Here is a 17,034-nt window from a genome sequence, read left to right as displayed (position 1 = left end):
ACAATAAGTCAGTTTCGTTCTCTTTGGCGGCACCTATGGCGATAAACGGTAATTGCGGGAGCACACTTCCCAGATATCCAGACAGTGTCGTCCAAGGTTGGCTCCGGTTGTAACTCTTGATTTTCCTCGCTGATGGTTGCTTTCCTTTTTAGACTGTTTGACTTCATCTGAGCGTCGAATTTGTTTCTTTTTCTTTGGATTTTCACTTATTTTTGAAGTTGAATCTGTAGTCATCGATCTTTTCTTTGTTTGTTCAGCCATAGTAGATTACTGTTTACTCGCAATGTTTGCAGAGACCGGAAAAGCAGCCACTTAGCTCCGCCTACCCTCTCTGGCAGACCAACCACTGCTGGGTGATGGAAAACGCGTCACTAACTGGGCGCTGCTTGTGATTTTTTCCGCGAATGTTGCCGCGACAACCAGTTTGTAATGCTGCAAATGCAAAGGCTTTCATCAGTGGGCCTTAGGCTCAATCACTATTGTGTTAACTCATTCGGCGATAGATAGTGACTAACATGAAAATCTTTGAGATTATATCTTTAAGAGTTTTATTAAACCAGTACTTTACAAATTGAAAGTTTCAATTAAAGTTAAAATTCCAAATTTTAAAGATCAAAATTGATTTTGTAGAACCAGAGAGATTGTCTTTCTTGTACAATGCACTCCTCTTCTATGTCAATATTTGGCGCCTAAGTTACCCACAATTCAACTGTGACACTTTGTCGTGGAGGTTGTACACAAAGGCTCTTGCGGCAGCCTGCTGTAAACCACTGTGATGGGAACTAACCCAGCTTTGACAGGCGTTACAAATAGCTGTAAATAGTCACTTTTCTAGCTGATGGTCTGGTTTGCTTTCATAAAAAGGCATCAGCATTAAATTCAGTCTTTTTCATAAGCAGCTAAAAAAACTCCTCACAGCAGGTTTAATTAAACTTGTGGTACCACTTTAACGCATATCATTCTGACATGTTGTGTGGCGGTTTGAACCAAGAGGAGGGCTCAAACTAGACATTTATAACCCTGGAGGGGCTCACTCTTTGAAGAGTGAAATGTAAGGTTCAGCCTCACCTCACCACGCCAATCATTTTCACACGGTCCCTGGCGGCTCAGTTGGCAGATGGCACCCAGTTTGAATCCCTGTCTTTGCTCCTCAGCAGGGAATGAAGCGAGTATTTGCCACCTGTGAAACATCTCGTAAACTGCGTGAGAGCTTTTTGCACTTCTGGCATTTGGTAAACACCTCAGGCAGCCGGGATTGTCTGATTGTCTGTGTTACGTCTTAATCACTAAATCCTTTCTGTGTATTTACCATCTTTTACCAGGTGGTGACTCAACTCTTACAGGTTGTGCTTCTGTCAGCCAGGACTCTGTGCTGTGTGAAAAGCCTCACATACAGTATGTAGGAGTCTGCTGTTAAGACGCCTGAAAGTCTGTCGTGCTGGAGGATTTTCAAGGCTGCAATACTGCCGTATAATGGAGCTGGAGTCGGGCTTTCATCGAGCTGCAGAGCGAGGTAAACGTACACCAGGCCCAGAAAGAGTGAGACCTCTTCTCAAAGATCTCTTCTCAAGGTCCCCATCGCACACAAATGAGTCGAAGAAGTCACAAAAAATGTCATCCAGATGAAAAAGTCAATCAAATCTTGCTGGGATGTTCTGAGCTTTCGATGCTACTAAATGAGTACTCGCTTTTCACCACTGACTCTCTCTGCTCTCGTTTCCCTCTGTTAATTTGTAAACAACCACTAGCTAGGGGTCAGATGATGAACACGTTTAATTATCAGCGTGTTACTCTAAACTCGTAGCTGCACGCGTCTGATTTCAAATGATTAAAAAGAAACGCTTGTTGCATTCAAGCTCCGGGAGAAAACAAAAGACAGATTTCAAAATAAAAGCTCTTTCTGTAAGGCCAGAGATCACAGTTACGCTTGAGTTATCCAGTGTGACTGCTCTGTTGCATAAAGCGCTTTATCGGATTCAAAGGCCAACATGCAGTCTAGTCAAGCTCGGATTTAACTCATGGTGTTTGACTGAATTATTCATTTAGTTGCTTTTTCATTTGTCTTTCACACCGTGAACATATAGGCCGAGCCATGTATATTTCATAGGGAACATGCTATACGCTGTGCTCTGTAGAACACAGGAAACCCCCTCACAGGCATCCCCTCACTGTCAGTCTGCACTCTCTCTAAGGGAGCTCTGTGATATCTTGTATAGCAGCTTGTGAGATATTTATACTGAACATCTCGTGTTACAATCATTTCAGTCGCAGCTTTCCACATCCACACAAAGAGAAATGAGGGTGACTGATGTCTTCTAATCACCGTTTCTGCTCTCTCAGACAGCATCAGTCTTTCAGCACAGAGTTATTTCAGCCCTTTAATGTGTGCAAGAAATTCAATTAGAGAACACATAATCCAGAGAGCGCAATGCAGGAAAAAGCCAAGAACTTGTCACATGATAGACCCATATTTTTTCAGGTCTCTGTGTGACCTGTGCGGTTAATAGTACACCACCAGATTCATTTACAATCTGAATTATGTTACAAAGATTCTGCAGGTTATTTTTATCTTTTTTTGGTTCCTCCCTTTTAAACTCTTAACAGAATACGGCTGGTGACTTTCTATATTTGTTTTATTGTCTTCTAATTGTGTGAAAAGACAGAAATCAGCTCTAAATTTAAACCCTGAAACAAATCCTTCCTGTGTTCCACAGAGCTCCATTGTTGTCCAGAACCATTACAAACACATGAATGAGCCACACTGTTGCCTGTTTTCTTCGTACCCATAAGAGATGGGTTTTGTAGTTTATTTTGACTTGATCCAACCTTCTCCTTATGTCAAATATACTCACAAGAATAACAAATTTACAACTGAAAATAGTCCTAAAGAAATGCACAATTTGCTCCTGTTAGAGTTTATTTCAACTCTATATTCACGACCTGGTTTTATTTGAAGTTTGACGTCTTCAGGAGGAACCTGAAAGGTCACAGGGCCGAGAGCCACAGAAGTCAAAGTGCATGCAGGAGTCAGAGGCGGACTAACAATCACCAGCCTTATTCTTTATGTAATGATTGTATAATGAGTTTATTCTCCATGCTAACTTGTGGCCAGAAATCACCCCTGACTTACTTTATATTGTGCTTCCGTCCTCTCTCTCACATTTACAATGTGTTATATTTGGCCTCCGGCTCTCTCAACAGCAATCAGTTCTTGATTTTACCAACTACTTACATGTCTGACTACCATGAGGCCTCACTGGAAATAACAAAAGGTATAAATGTTAACAAAATCCAGAACAAGAACCACAGAAAACAAAATATTGGAAAATATTCACAACAATATTTCAAAGCAAAAGCACTTACAAGATACCAAAGCAGTTACAACACCTATACAAGAAGGTACTTCATTTACTGTATCTGCTGAAACACAAAATATGAAAATATAAAGATCAAGCACTTTTCTCTACAAATCAACAAATCTATGCAAACAGACCGGAACATAACGCTGAATAAGGCTTTACGGTACATCTTTCCATTCAGCCACACTGCAAACGATATTTAAAATGTTCTTTTTACAGTGATGGCTGATGATTATATATATTATTTATGATACAAAAACTGCACCTCACATTTATAGCACTTAGTGTAAATACATCTCATGTTACATAACATTGGATTTTACTAATTGGATATAAGTGAGGATTAATGTTACAGCAGCACAATAAGACAAAATAAGTCACATTATAACTCCATATGCCGTCACAGAACAATATTATCTTTACACCTGATATATAGATGCTGTTTCAAACGAAACTGTTGTTTTTTGTGGGAACAAGAAAGTCTTCTCACTGCTCTCATCTCTTCCCAACCCTCTGGAAAATAAGCTTTTACAAACAGAAGAATCTCAGACTCGTCTCCGTGCCAGTTCGAGGTCACTCAGTCACAACTTTGAGTTGAAGCAGCAGCGCCACTTTCCCCTTCAGCTCCTCGGTTCACTGTCAGCCCAATTTTTTGGTCCTGCAAACAAAATAACCCAACAGCTCGAGGAGTGGAAACAGTGAGTCAGCTGAACACTGTCGTTCACGGTGAATATTCGCTGGAAGCTACAGTCCTCTCCGCTCGCTCGTGGAGGCTGTGTTTTCACCAGCGCCTTTCATGAGGTGGAGAAAAGTGGAGAAACAGACACTGAAACACGTCGCTGTTATCCTATATAATGTCACATAATTTAATAATTATCTGTGTGGTTTCGTCTTTAATTAATTCCCCTCCTACCTTTGCGAGAGCAAGCATGAAATTGGATACATGATTTAATTGAAATATCACAGAGACAATGAAAATAAAGTCAGCTCAACATTCAAGATTGGATTCTCATTAACTTCCCAGTGAGGCTGAGTATTAGCAGTGTAGATAAACAGAGCATTCAGAAAGTATAAGGTCAGAGACGTATGGCTCAAATTACTACGTGTAATGCAAAAGCAGTCGCTCGTAGTGACAAATCCATAAGCATTATTCCTCCACGCTGCAGTTCTCCTCCTCTCAGCGGAGCTTTTGAGCTGATTGTTTTGGTTTTCGTGCTGCAACTTCACTGTTTTTACTGTTTTTATGGCATCGACTTCAGCTGCAGCAGCTGTTTTCAAAAGACCTTCCTCACAATAAGCAGCTAACAGATGCAGTTAGCGACGACAGAGCTGGCGGAGACCAAAACAGAGTTAAAATAAGAATAAAAACATAACTTATATTTGTCAAGTTGCCTCAAATCTATCAATGATTTTTCAACAGCTTTTTCCTGTGTTTACAAGTGGACAACAAAGTATTTATCCCAGATTAAAGTGAATGAATCGGATCAACCGTGTAGGAAATGTAGGCTTTCATAAATTGTCACTTTTAAGGTAACATGAACTAGCAAGCCTCAATCAAAGAAGCCATGTGATATTTAACCATGCTTTCACGCCCGGCTGAAGGCGGTGACTCAGGCAGGAGATTTTCACAGAAACACGGTGGTCTTTATCAGGGCTAGAAAATGACCTGTTTGGTTGAGGTCAGGTGACTGACTCGACCAATCAGACTTTTGCCACTGGCCATAAAATGACTCCTCAGTAGGCTGTTGCTCGCTTACAAAACAGCAACAAAAACAGCTCCTGCTTACCTGAATGCCCTCATCCAGATCTACACTCCCTCCCATCCACTACGCTCTGCCAGTGAAAGGTGCCCGGTGCTCCCATCACAACAGGACCCTAAGTCGCCTAAGGGCACTAACTAGACTCTTCTCCTCAGTAGTCCCCCGCAGAGTCCCTTTCACCTTTAAGAAGAAGCTAAAGACCAAGCTCTTTCATGAACACCTCCAAACTTAATGATATTGATGCTATTGATGATATTGAGGATGTTGCTTGTGTTGTATTGACTCTCAGATGTCGCTGTGGACAACAGCTCCAGCTAAATGAAAACATTTTCAGTTTAGGAACGTTGTCAGTTGACACTCTGATCGTTTTGACTCAGTGTAAGCTCAGGATTATTCCAGGAAGTCCTTCATTGTTAACCTAATATGAATCTGAAGACCTACAAAAACAATGATCAGACTCAGAGCTGCTGTTTTTATTGCACTATTGACAAGTAAACTGCAGGAGATTGCAAGCGGCCACCGTAACCACTATGTTTACTTTTCTGCCTTTTTCAAGAGACTGGGACCTTTTATTTTACCCATCCATTTGTGTGTATTGAATGTTAAATGGATTCATGATGGAAACAAGAGTTAAGTGCCTTATTTTCCCCGCCAATTGTCTGTTCTCTTCCAGTGGTGCACAGTTTCAGTAATTGTTTAGTTAGAGGAAACAAAGGCAGCTGCTCTGTTAACAAAAACAATCGTAAAGTCAGTTTGGGAACATTTTGGATTTCAAACCAAGAGAGGGAGAGGCAGCCAATTTAAAAAAAGCTATGTGTAAAATCTGTGCCAGAAAGGTCCCTCCAAATTGGGGGAAAACATTGAATTTGAAGGCTCACCCGAGGTTCATCTGCCCCTCACACCAACAAGTCTGCCAGCTGCTGTTACGCAATATGTGAAGCTTGAGGAGATGGTTGCATTTATCTTATTTACACAGCTCTAACATTAGGATACAAATGAACTAATTTGCATGGAAAAGGGGCACTTATAGCTCTGTTAAACAACCTAAAGGGAAATTCCTTACTATGACAGCCCTACTGAAAGCCATCCAAACACTTTCTTACTGCACTGTCTGTGTTTGTTTTCCATACTGCTTTAGACACACTCCATGTACGTTTCTATCATCTTCCTTATGCTTGAGCACACACAGTTTGTGATCATCCTGAAAGAAAAGACTAAAAGTACTGTCTGACAAGCCTGCTGGGACGTACAGTATAAGTTTCATAATATGAAACCAAAAACACAATCAATCATATACAGCAGTGGGTCAAACGCCTCCATCTGCAGACTCAGACTCCTGTGGTGGAGAACTGTGTGACCTCAGTCTGGAGGTCATCATGAACCGTCCCCCCTCCCCGCTGACCCATGCCTAGTCATGCCGGCGGTCTCTCTGTGGGTGCGGGAGCACAAACAGACACAGGCTCCCGGGTGCTGTTTCTCGCTCTAGAGAAGCTGTTCTGCTCCAGGCGGGAGCGGTACGGGAGGCAGAAATCCCTGAAGCACCTTTTAAAGTTCTCATCCAGGAAGGCGTACAGCACGGGGTTCAGACTGCTGTTGGTGTAGCCAAGCGCAATGCACAGATGCCAGCTGGCCACCACCAGGAGGTTCTTGTGGTTGATATCCACCATGGTCTTCACGATGATGAAGATGTGGATGGGAGTCCAGCAGACGATGAAGGCAGCCACGACCACCAGGACCATGCGGGTGATCCGTCGCAGATTTCGGTCTTTTTCTTTGGAGCCAGAGAGCAGACGGACGCTCTTCAGCCGTAGGATCATCAGGCCATAGCAGATGGTGATGACGAGGACGGGAACCACGAAGGCAATGATGAAGACGCAGATTTTCATCACCGTGTCCCAGTACCACTCGGGTTTGGGGAATCTGAGCGCGCATGCAGTGTTTCCTGTGGAGTTAAAACAATTAGAAGTTTAATAGACGACCATGTGGTGAGGCTAATTTAAGTTAATAACCCAGCTTGAGTGTTTTCTCTTTAACAGCGTGATTATTCCCAGGAACGTACACTTGAAACCACAATTTAAATGCTAAAAGCCTGTACTGAAGCTTTTTGTACAATGATGGTAATGTACCATACTCACACAGCGGCCATTGTCCTCTTTGAACATGCTCAGTGTGGGAAGCTCAAATGCTGAAAAAATTTGTATTACTGTATTCAAGGTTGTAAGTGAAATAAATGCAGGGTAGCAAATATCTTAACTAGTTATTGGTTCCAAGCTAACATGTTGTTACGCCTTTACTACTGAAATGTGTAAAATGGTACCAAATAGTAATTTCAGCAACTTCCTAGCTAACGATAATATATTTAGTAGTGCTGGATGCTAATGTTAGCTGTTCTGTTAGAATGACCATGACCTGGATGACTGAGAACCTTCACTGACAATGTTAGCTGTTGTCTGACCTTATCTAATTTGTTAGGCTACTTTAATGCAAGCATTCAAGTACTTCCTAGCTAACTTTACATTAACTAACATTGCAGTTACTAACAAGTATATGAACTAGTTATTTGTTCCAAGCTAATATTCTGTTAGCTAGCAATTTAAGCCTTTACTATTGTAATGTGCAAAGCAAACAATTGGTCATTTCAGTGACTTCCTAGCTAACGATAATATATCTAGTAGTCTTAGCTAATTTGTTGGGCTACCTTTAGACAAAAGCTAATGCTAGCATTTAAGTACTTACTAGACAAAATTACTTTAGCTAACATTACATTGGCTAGCTAGTACGTTAACTAGGTATTTGTAGAACTACCAAATGGTAATTTCAGCAACTTCCTAGTTGATGACAAAATATTTAGTAGTGCTGGATGCTAATTTTAGCTGTTGTCTGACTGTAGCTAATTTGTTAGGCTACCTTTAGACAACAGATATTGCTAGCATTCAAGTACTTCCTAGTTAACATTACGTTAGCTAATATTACATTAGCTAGCAGGTATGTTAACTAGTCATTTGTTTTAAGCTAACACTATGTTAGCAAGCTGAATTTAAGCCTTTCCTACTGTAACATGTAAAACTAACAAAAGGCAATTTCAGCAACTTCCTAGCTAACGATAATTTATCTAGTAGGTTGTTGGATGCTAAAGTTAGCTGTTGTCTGACCTTAGTTAATTGGTTATCAATTATGTTGGGATTTTAGTTGAAATATGACCTGATTTCCCTGAAAAGATTTTCAATGTTCACTGTCTTTAGGTTGCTGATCAATCTGAAAGCGTTGGCATTTGAGCTTCCCACTCTTAGCAGGACATCCGTGTGAGTATGGTCAGCTGTCAGAAGTTGTTCCTTTAAAATTAAAAGTCCCCCACCTTTTTCTGTCACCTTTGTCACAGCCATGATCATCACGGGGACTCCGACAGCAGAGGAGAGGATCCAGATGCAGACGTTGATGAGCTTGGCTTTGGCGGGAGTGCGGAAGTCCAGAGCTCTCACCGGATGACAAACGGCGATGTATCGGTCAACGCTCATCATGGTGAGCGTGAAGATGCTGGTGAACATGTTGTAGTAGTCGATGGCGATGACCACTTTACACAGCGGCTCCCCAAACGGCCACGTGCTCATCAGGTACTTGGCGCTCTGGAAGGGGAGGGTGCTGGTGGCGAGGGCGTCGGCGAGGGCCAGGTTGAAGATGTAGATGTTGGTGGCGGTCTTCATCTTGGTGTACCTGGTTGGTTGAAGAAAAGGACCTTTGATAATGACTAACAGTTTATGTAAACTTTTTTACTTTGAATTTTTCTCAAGGTCTGCCTCCTTCTGTGCTGCACAGTAGACGGCAGCTGTGGCTGACTCACAATTTCCATTGAAACGTTTCAAGGTTGGAAACTGATTTATTGTTCGATCTAATCCATTTCCTCTCTCCAACCAATGATCTGCTATTTCCCTTGAAAATATTGAACAAAGAGCTTTTTAGATGCATGATGTTTAATGGAACTACACCGAATGCATGAGAGCTTCTATACCCAAAGAGACTCAGACTCCATTAAAGTGCACTTCTGTGTAATGAGTTCCTGAAGAATCCTACAAAAGTCCTCCCTATTTTCACATTCACAGAGAAGTGTCTGTCTGAACGCCAGCTGAACAGTTGCCTGTCTAAAGATGGATTCCTCCGTAAGTCCACAACATGCCTGTAGTTGGTCACATTTAATTAAATTGTCGGCTCTAAAGGGATGAAGGAAGACAAAGGGATGCAAATAGATTTATTATATTACACGCCACGTTCTGATCTCACTCTGTAATTGCATTGCAGGGAGAGAGTGGGCAACGTGTCTTGTATTTTCACTTTGTTTGATTATTCTCAAAGTGACAAACCAAACAGAAGTGCAAAGTCATATTTCATCCTGCACACATTTCAGCAGGGATTTAAGAAGCAGCTCAGCTCATGACCTGCCACTGCTGCCTCATTTTGTCTGCATTAGTTCAACAACAAATCACCATGACAGGAATCCTCCAAATCTTTAGTACGTGAATTAGTAAGACACACACCATAGAGATTTGCAGGTGAGGGGTTCATCATGCGACTAATTTCCTCCATGCAAATGAATCCTCTGAGTTGACAACATCAGTAGTGACAGGGATAATTGCTGCAATGAAGTAATTTCAGCCCTTCGCTGTAGATCACACTGCCCTCCCTCTAACTCCTCCTGTGTGTAGATGTGTGTGTGTGTGTGTGTGTGTGTGGGTGGATGTGTGGGTGTGCTTGAGAGGAGCACTCAGACACAATGAAGCTGGAAATTTCACAAATTATAAAGGAAGTAACATTGCAGTAAATTCATGTTTTAGACATATTCTGTTCCCAAAAATAACCATTATAGTCGATAAATACCATATATTCCCACAAGTGATTTTAAGACATTTTACAATTAAAACATGATATGCAAACTTGGTCTCATGCTGTGTATGTCTTTCTTCTCACTGATCAGCATAGCTATCAGCAATTTATAGAAGTAAATATTAACTTAATCAAGAGTAACATTTTTTTCTCGCCTTATTTTGGATTTTAATTATTATTTTATGGCTCTGTTTTTAAATTATTTTTCTTACCTGACCACCCCGTACATAACCAGCACGTTTCCCAGCAGCCCCACCACACAGATGAGAGAGTAGAGAGCCGTGATACAAACGGCGATGATGAGACTTGTGGTGTCCCTGGTTGAAGTCCTGTTGGTCTCGCTGCTGTTTGGAGGCGCGCGCAGCAGCTCCTCGGAGAAGGTGGCATTGAAAGGGCTCAAGGAGACCGAAAAGCGCTCGTTAAAATCGCCAGTATCAGGAGGAAGAGTGGAGAACTCCATGTCTGAGGGAGCAGGGGAGATAGTAGCGCGCGGAGAGAAGTCTGAGGTTTCCAAAGCAGGTGCACGCGAGCGCATGAGAACTGGACGGTAAATTAGAGATGAGGCGTCCAGAGGTTTGAGCGCGCGCTCTCTCTCTCGCTCTCTCTCTCCCCGCGCGCTCCCCTTGGCAAAGCGCGCTGGTGCACAAAGCTAGATGTGAGAAATTGTTTTCCTGCACAATTCTTACACAGCCTCAAGGAAAGCCATTTGTCAAAGTGCTTTTATTAGCTCCAGCTTATAAAACAGCTTCTTCACATCCTTAATTTTAAGTTTATTTATTTTTTAATCCCCATTATCGTCTAAATTAGCCCTTTGTTCCAGCTGCCACCCAGCACCTCATCACTCGCAAATGTCAGTCAGTCTCAATCTGAGCATCTCTCATTTGCTCCACAGCTCAATTAGACACGTCTGTATTGAGCCATTCCTCTTATTGCTGTCCGCCCTCATCCCTCAGGTACCTCTTCTTCTTCTTCTTCTCCCCCCCCACTCTGCGCGGCCTGTCGCCTGTGGAAGCTCCATTAGAGGACTGACTGTTCTCAGCAGGAAGTCACCTCCATGAAATTACCTGACTGAACCACACGAGATGCAGTCACCAGGCAGTAAAAAGGCTGATTAAATGATAAAGATGGGTTTGATAGCCTGCAGCAACAGTGTGGAGTCTGAAGTTAATCCTACAACCCTTTACAATCGAAGCCTGGGTTTTTTTTCATGGTATCATGTAGGCTATGTGTTTGAGCAAACACTGAAGCAAGCACGCAAACATGCAGGTGCATTCATTCGAGAGCTCTGTGGGTCAATATTTGATCAATGCAGCGCATGTTTAGCCTGATAAATCAATATTTTCATTATTTGGCATCTGGAAGATATATCCAGGATTTCCATATAATGTTGAGTTAATGTTAAAACATTTGATGTCAAATAATTTACACCACCTGACCTCTACATGTCACATTAATCCTTCTACGCGATTGATTTGCTTTTCATGCAAAATAGGTAGGCTATGTCTTTTAATAATTAACTATATAAATTAAAGCCAATGTTGAATGTATTCAAATGTAGTTTAAAAATGGTCACCGTTTTAAAAGCCTTGGTCTTGCCTTTTGTCTGCAGCACACTCCTGTGAGAAGAAACCACGAGGAACATGGAGCTGCATGTGAACGTGTGGGTTCTGCTGAAACCGGTGCATACATGTGCGCAGTCTGTTCGGTAATGTTTCTCTGGGGTAATTATTTATTTGACACATTAAAACCCTCCCGTGGCTGTGTCTGTGCTGTTCATAACTGCTGCTGTCTTTATGTACTCTGCAATGTGACCTTTACAAAACTCCGCCTTTGAGCAAGCCACCATCAGAGCCCCACAAAGCCGGGACAGTCAGAAGAATAGGGCCAGCTTGCGGAACAAAGGCTCTGAATCCGCCCTTTTTACTATTCCTTCTAAAGCTAGATCATGCATGTCTTCCTGAGACAAAGGGAAGTAATTAAAACAACGTGGCTCATTTGGGGAGTTCAGAGCTCATTTCTCTTTGATTAATGAAGATGTGTGTTTTAAGCCTCTAATTAAGTTTCTAGGCTTCCACAGGTGATTGTAATCCTTTGCAAAAGTGAGACTGTGTCCCAAAAATTCATTTACTTTCTACTCCTTGCTAAGTAGGGAATCAAAGGAAGAGAAATTTAGGCTAGTACTACTTGGGTTCACCATGGATGACTGGGTGCCTGTGCGCCGCTGACCTGGGGAAGACATGGCACCAGGAAGCACAGTAGGGAGAAGGCAAGCCGGCGGAGACAGTGTGATGCTTTTGGCAATGTTCTGCTGGGAAGGGTCAGGGTTGACTTGGCCCCAAAAATCCCCAGATCTCAATCCAATCGAGCATCTGTGGGATGTGCCGGACAAACAAGTCCTATGCATGGAGGCCCCACCTCTTAACTTACAGGACTTAAAGGATCTGCTGCTAACGTCTTGGTGCCAGATACCTCAGCTCACTTTCAGAGGTCTAGTGCAGTCCATGCCTCGGCGGGTCAGGCAGGTGGTCATAATGTTATGGCTGATCGATGTTTATAGTGTATGGACAATATATGTGAAAAATGCTCCCTCGACTTATTGTCTTGTGAAATGATCAGGATAGGTTGTCATGTTGTCCTTTTTTTGTCTTCTGACCAAATACTTACAAAACGTTTCCATCAGAGTCAGCTCTGCTGCTATTGTTAATAAGCAAATGTTGGCATGCTAATGCGCTAAATTAAGAACATGATAAATTAATACCAGCTTGATATCAGCACTTTAGCATTGCCATTGTGACTCTTATTTCTCTCCGTTTTGTTGTTCATATCAAGCTGTAGGCGGGCTTTATGACCTATACTGCAGCCGGTCAGCAGGGGACGTTTGAGATGTTCTGGCTTCACTTTTGGAAGCTTGAAAGTCCATCATTTTATACAGTTTATGGGGAAACCTTGATGCTAAAAATGTTGAACATAATACCTGCTAAACGTCCACATGTTAGCTATGTTAGCATGGTGACATCAGTAGTTTGCTCAAAGCACATGTTTACCCAATTACAGCTTCAGGGAGCCACTAGCACTGGAGACTCTTATTTTTGTCACTCTTGATGTTCAAATTGTTTCTACATTATGAATTTTTCAAACGGAAAAAGGAGCATGCGAATACGTGAAACTTAATGTTAAAACTGGTAAAAAAATAAAATAATACCTGCTTAATATTAGCCTGTTAGCTTTTTCATGGCAAACATATTAGCATGGTGACACTAAAGTGCTCAAAGCACAAGTTAGCCAAGTACAACCTGAGAGCTGCTAGCATGACTTTTGTCGCTCATATTAATCAATATATTACTTCTAAATTATGTACAGTAAATGTAGTACAAGAAAATGTAGTATGCTTAGAAGTGGAACTTCTATGCTGAAAATGGTAAACATCAGCATGTAATAGTTTTTGTTGCAAGCATATTAGCAAAGGGACATTAGCATTTAGCTCAAAGCCCACTTACAGCCTCACATAGCCGCAATCAAGGATTTAAACTCCTGGGCTGTGTCCGAAAATGCCATACTATACGAGCAGCTAAAATGTAGTCTGTAGTATGCAAACAAAAGCAAAATTTATAGTATTCCAAAAATACCCAGATGTCGTACTGATTAGGAAAAAATCTCCAGTATGCATCGGACCAGTGTACCTCACCGACTGTATCCCACAGTGCAAAGCGCTGGAACGTGACGACGGCAGCAGCATTTCCGCGGTTCAGGAGGAATAAAAATGTAAGTACCACTTTAAATATGTTTTAATCTTGTGTAAGGAGAACAATTATCTGTCCATTTTCTTTCTTTCTTTCCTTCTGTCTATTGTCTTTCGAGCAGAAGGAGGCGCTATAGCTAAACAAGAGGCATTTTGCTTTTGGCTGGCTTTTGTTTACTTCTACTTTCCAAAACCGTAAATTGGCGCCTGGCGTAGCATACTGCAAAACACAATTAAACAGCTCCCGCCCAACGCAGAATGTAGTTTGTAGTATATAGTGTTAAGTACAATAGTATGCAATTTCGAACACAGCCTTGGCTTTATTTTCAAAGATTCATTGGTTTGAACAGTTTAGCTACCTGGGAGATAATTGAGTGTAATGCTCTAAATGAAAAGAAAATGTCCTCCAGATGAAATCAGACGAGAGCATAAAAAAGAAGCAGAGTTGTGACTAACATTTTCTACACATAAGAGTGTAAAGTGTAGGTAAAGAAAAAGAGCTATAACGTTCTTTACAACAGAAAGAGGATAAAGAGATATAACGTAATATAGATTGAGATTATTATGTAAAACATATTCAAACGTGAGTGGCTTTTAGTGACTGTAACATAAGTGGAGGGGGGCTGAAGGGACGCAGAGGTCAGAGAGGTTCAGGTATGTTTTATTAAACTCAGCCCACGACACGTCCGGAGGGCCCTGCAGTAAATCCTAGTGTAGACAGTTATCTATCCCGTACAGCTACACATATCTGATCATATCTACAACAATAGTCCAAGTGGGACAGAATGAAATGACTTACACAGCAGTTCAGGAAGTAAATATAATGCGTTTAATATCAGGTACAGCTGGTCGGACACCTGCTGCAGGAGCTGATATACAGGGTTGGACTATGGAAGGCTATCAACCCTCACAGTGAAGAGGAGTAAACACCCTGTAATGTATGGTAGGTGCTCTCTGTAATGGCAGCACGCTGAGTGTATATGATGAGTCGTATCTTTCTCTGTACACAGTTTTGAGATGTGTTTGAAATGCGTTGTAAAAAGACAGAGAAATGGGTTCGGGTGGTTCAGTACCGACGCGAGGCAAAATCCTGCTAATGTTGTTGTTTTATGTTTTCTGTTCTTCCCTCGGGGAGAATCACTCATGATTAGTCTGTACAGGCAGCGTGATTACTCGCATCACTCATCAGCCCGATGGAAACCTGGGGAAGCATTACTCTGCCTCCCTGAACCCATCACATTCATGGCGGGGAAACAGAGAGCAGACGATTTAACGTGAGGCTGATGTTGTGTTTTTGCATAAAGGTGGATTGATGATGATGCAGTTTTAGTATTTTAATGATCACAAGACAGGAAGCCTCCAACCGCTGCTCCTGATTGAATCAATCTTAGCAAATCAAGTTTATTACACTAAAATATCAGCTTTTATCAACTGAATTGTCATACTTGTAGCACTCGCAGGCATTTTATATTTAATATGTTGCAGCTGTTATGAGTGGATGTGTCTCATAGCCGCTATCAGGTTGCAATATCTCGTGCACGACGGCCTTTCTGATGCGAGCTGGTAAGGTTCATAACTTTGGAAAGGTCAGAGAAAAAAGGAGTACGTACAGCATTATATCTTGACATTTTATCCCTCCAGGTTGACAGAATCTTTAAAGCACATACCTCATAAGACGGGCGATAAACTACAAGGAAATGCATTTGCTAAGGAAGTGTTTTAAGTGTCCTGTTTGTAACTGCAGAGCACTGAGCTGCTGGCTGACGCATCGCAGCGCTATCAGCAACACACACCAAGCCGTATAGTATGTCAGGTGTGAACTCTATCATCTCACAAGCACTAGATTAGTTTCTATATATAAACTACAGTGAGAGCCTTTTCTATATGATTTTGTCATGTGACACGCTCACACACTCAAGATGTTAATTGTGTCCCCGCTAGAATGGCGCCATGTAGATCAATACCTGTATTGATCTTCTTCTACACTGAAGTCACACACATGTAAAACAGACGCTGTAACTCCAAGTAACTGTCAAATTAAATCTGACATGACACAACATTTCTAGATGTTTTAGCCATTTTACTGTGCAGGGTATCCTCAGAAAGCAGGACATCCATACTACAGGTCAAAGGTCACCTTCTCCATGAATGCACAAGACGTGCCTCTATGGTCAACAGTTCCTTTTAGTGTGCTTTTAACTGAAATGCACCAGATTAAAAGGCAAAGTCAGTCATTACAGAGGCAAGGACAGAGAACAACAACAAGGTTCCTTCAAACGACTGAGAGATCACGCTGCGAGCAATCAGAATCCTTCAGGAGATTTTGGGTCAAAAGTCAGCGTCGGCTGTGAAACATGAGTAAACCACATGAGTTCATGCTTCTCCAGGCTGCATGTATAACTGCAGCATGTTTACATCTTGTGAGAGTTTTTTTTATTATAGTATTAATAATGAATACACTGCTGGTATGAAGAGCTGTTTACAACTACATTTGTACATTTTGGGATTTAGGGACCGTCTGGAAATTACTATGGGGGTTGGGGATGAGAAGAGGGGATATTAATATTTTATATTTTCAAAAGAAAAGCGAATGAACCTTTTTTTAAAGGAGGATGTTTAAACTTCTGTGTTTTCACTGCTTTATCATAAATACATTGTTTTATAGGCTGCACGGTGCATCGCCTTATAGCTAAAAGTTCCTGGTTCAAATCCAGGTTTGAACGTAGAGGGCCTTTCTGTGTTTGCATGTTCTCCCTGTGCATGTGTGTGTTAACCCGAACCCTAATGACATACTGGCTTGGTTAATTGGTGGTTCTAAAATAGCTTGAGGTGTGAGTGTGAGCGTGAATGGTTGTCTCTCTATGACAGGCTAAAAGTCCAGGGGGACCCTGCCCCTTCACGACTGTGAACAGGATATATGGCACAGATACTGGATGGATATTTAAGCAATATTACATGAGAGCGAGTGTTGTTGCTTTTATACAACAGTTAACATGCTGCAAATAGTAGTGAACAGTAACAATCAACAACAGATTGTTTTTTGCTCCACTAACTCAACACGTTCCACAACTTCACTGAAACTGGACTGCTGTTGCCAAGCAACACAAACATTCTCCTGCACTCTGTGTCTAAAGGTTACCACAGATCAGCTACTATATTTATCGGTTTGATTTAATTTATCATCAACCAGTGACATCAGAGTCTGCTGTGTGATTCAGAGGTACCAGCTTGATTAACGTACACACGGTCTGCTGTAATGTTAATTAACAGTATTGAGAACACCTGGCTGAGGCGGAGTGAT

At 41.7% G+C, this 17,034-nt stretch overlaps 1 protein-coding gene across 1 annotated transcript; it reads right to left on the bottom strand.

The window, feature by feature from the left end:
* Positions 1–6,531: 6,531 nt before the first annotated feature.
* Positions 6,532–10,454, bottom strand: oprd1b (opioid receptor, delta 1b). The gene is made up of 3 exons (XM_069655994.1): positions 10,207–10,454; positions 8,475–8,830; positions 6,532–7,061 (listed from the first exon to the last, which is right to left on the bottom strand). The coding sequence occupies exons 1-3, from the start codon at positions 10,452–10,454 to the stop codon at positions 6,532–6,534; spliced, it is 1,134 nt and encodes a 377-aa protein (XP_069512095.1).
* Between the last annotated feature and the right edge of the window lie 6,580 nt (positions 10,455–17,034).

Source organism: Semicossyphus pulcher, unplaced genomic scaffold, assembly GCF_022749685.1.
Source record: "Semicossyphus pulcher isolate SPU_LCO1_2020_fin unplaced genomic scaffold, fSemPul1.0.p SCAF_9, whole genome shotgun sequence".
In the NCBI taxonomy this organism is placed as follows: domain Eukaryota; kingdom Metazoa; phylum Chordata; class Actinopteri; order Labriformes; family Labridae; genus Semicossyphus; species Semicossyphus pulcher.
The sequence above is the reverse complement of the archived record's forward strand: the minus strand, read 5'-3'. Positions and strand labels throughout refer to the sequence as shown.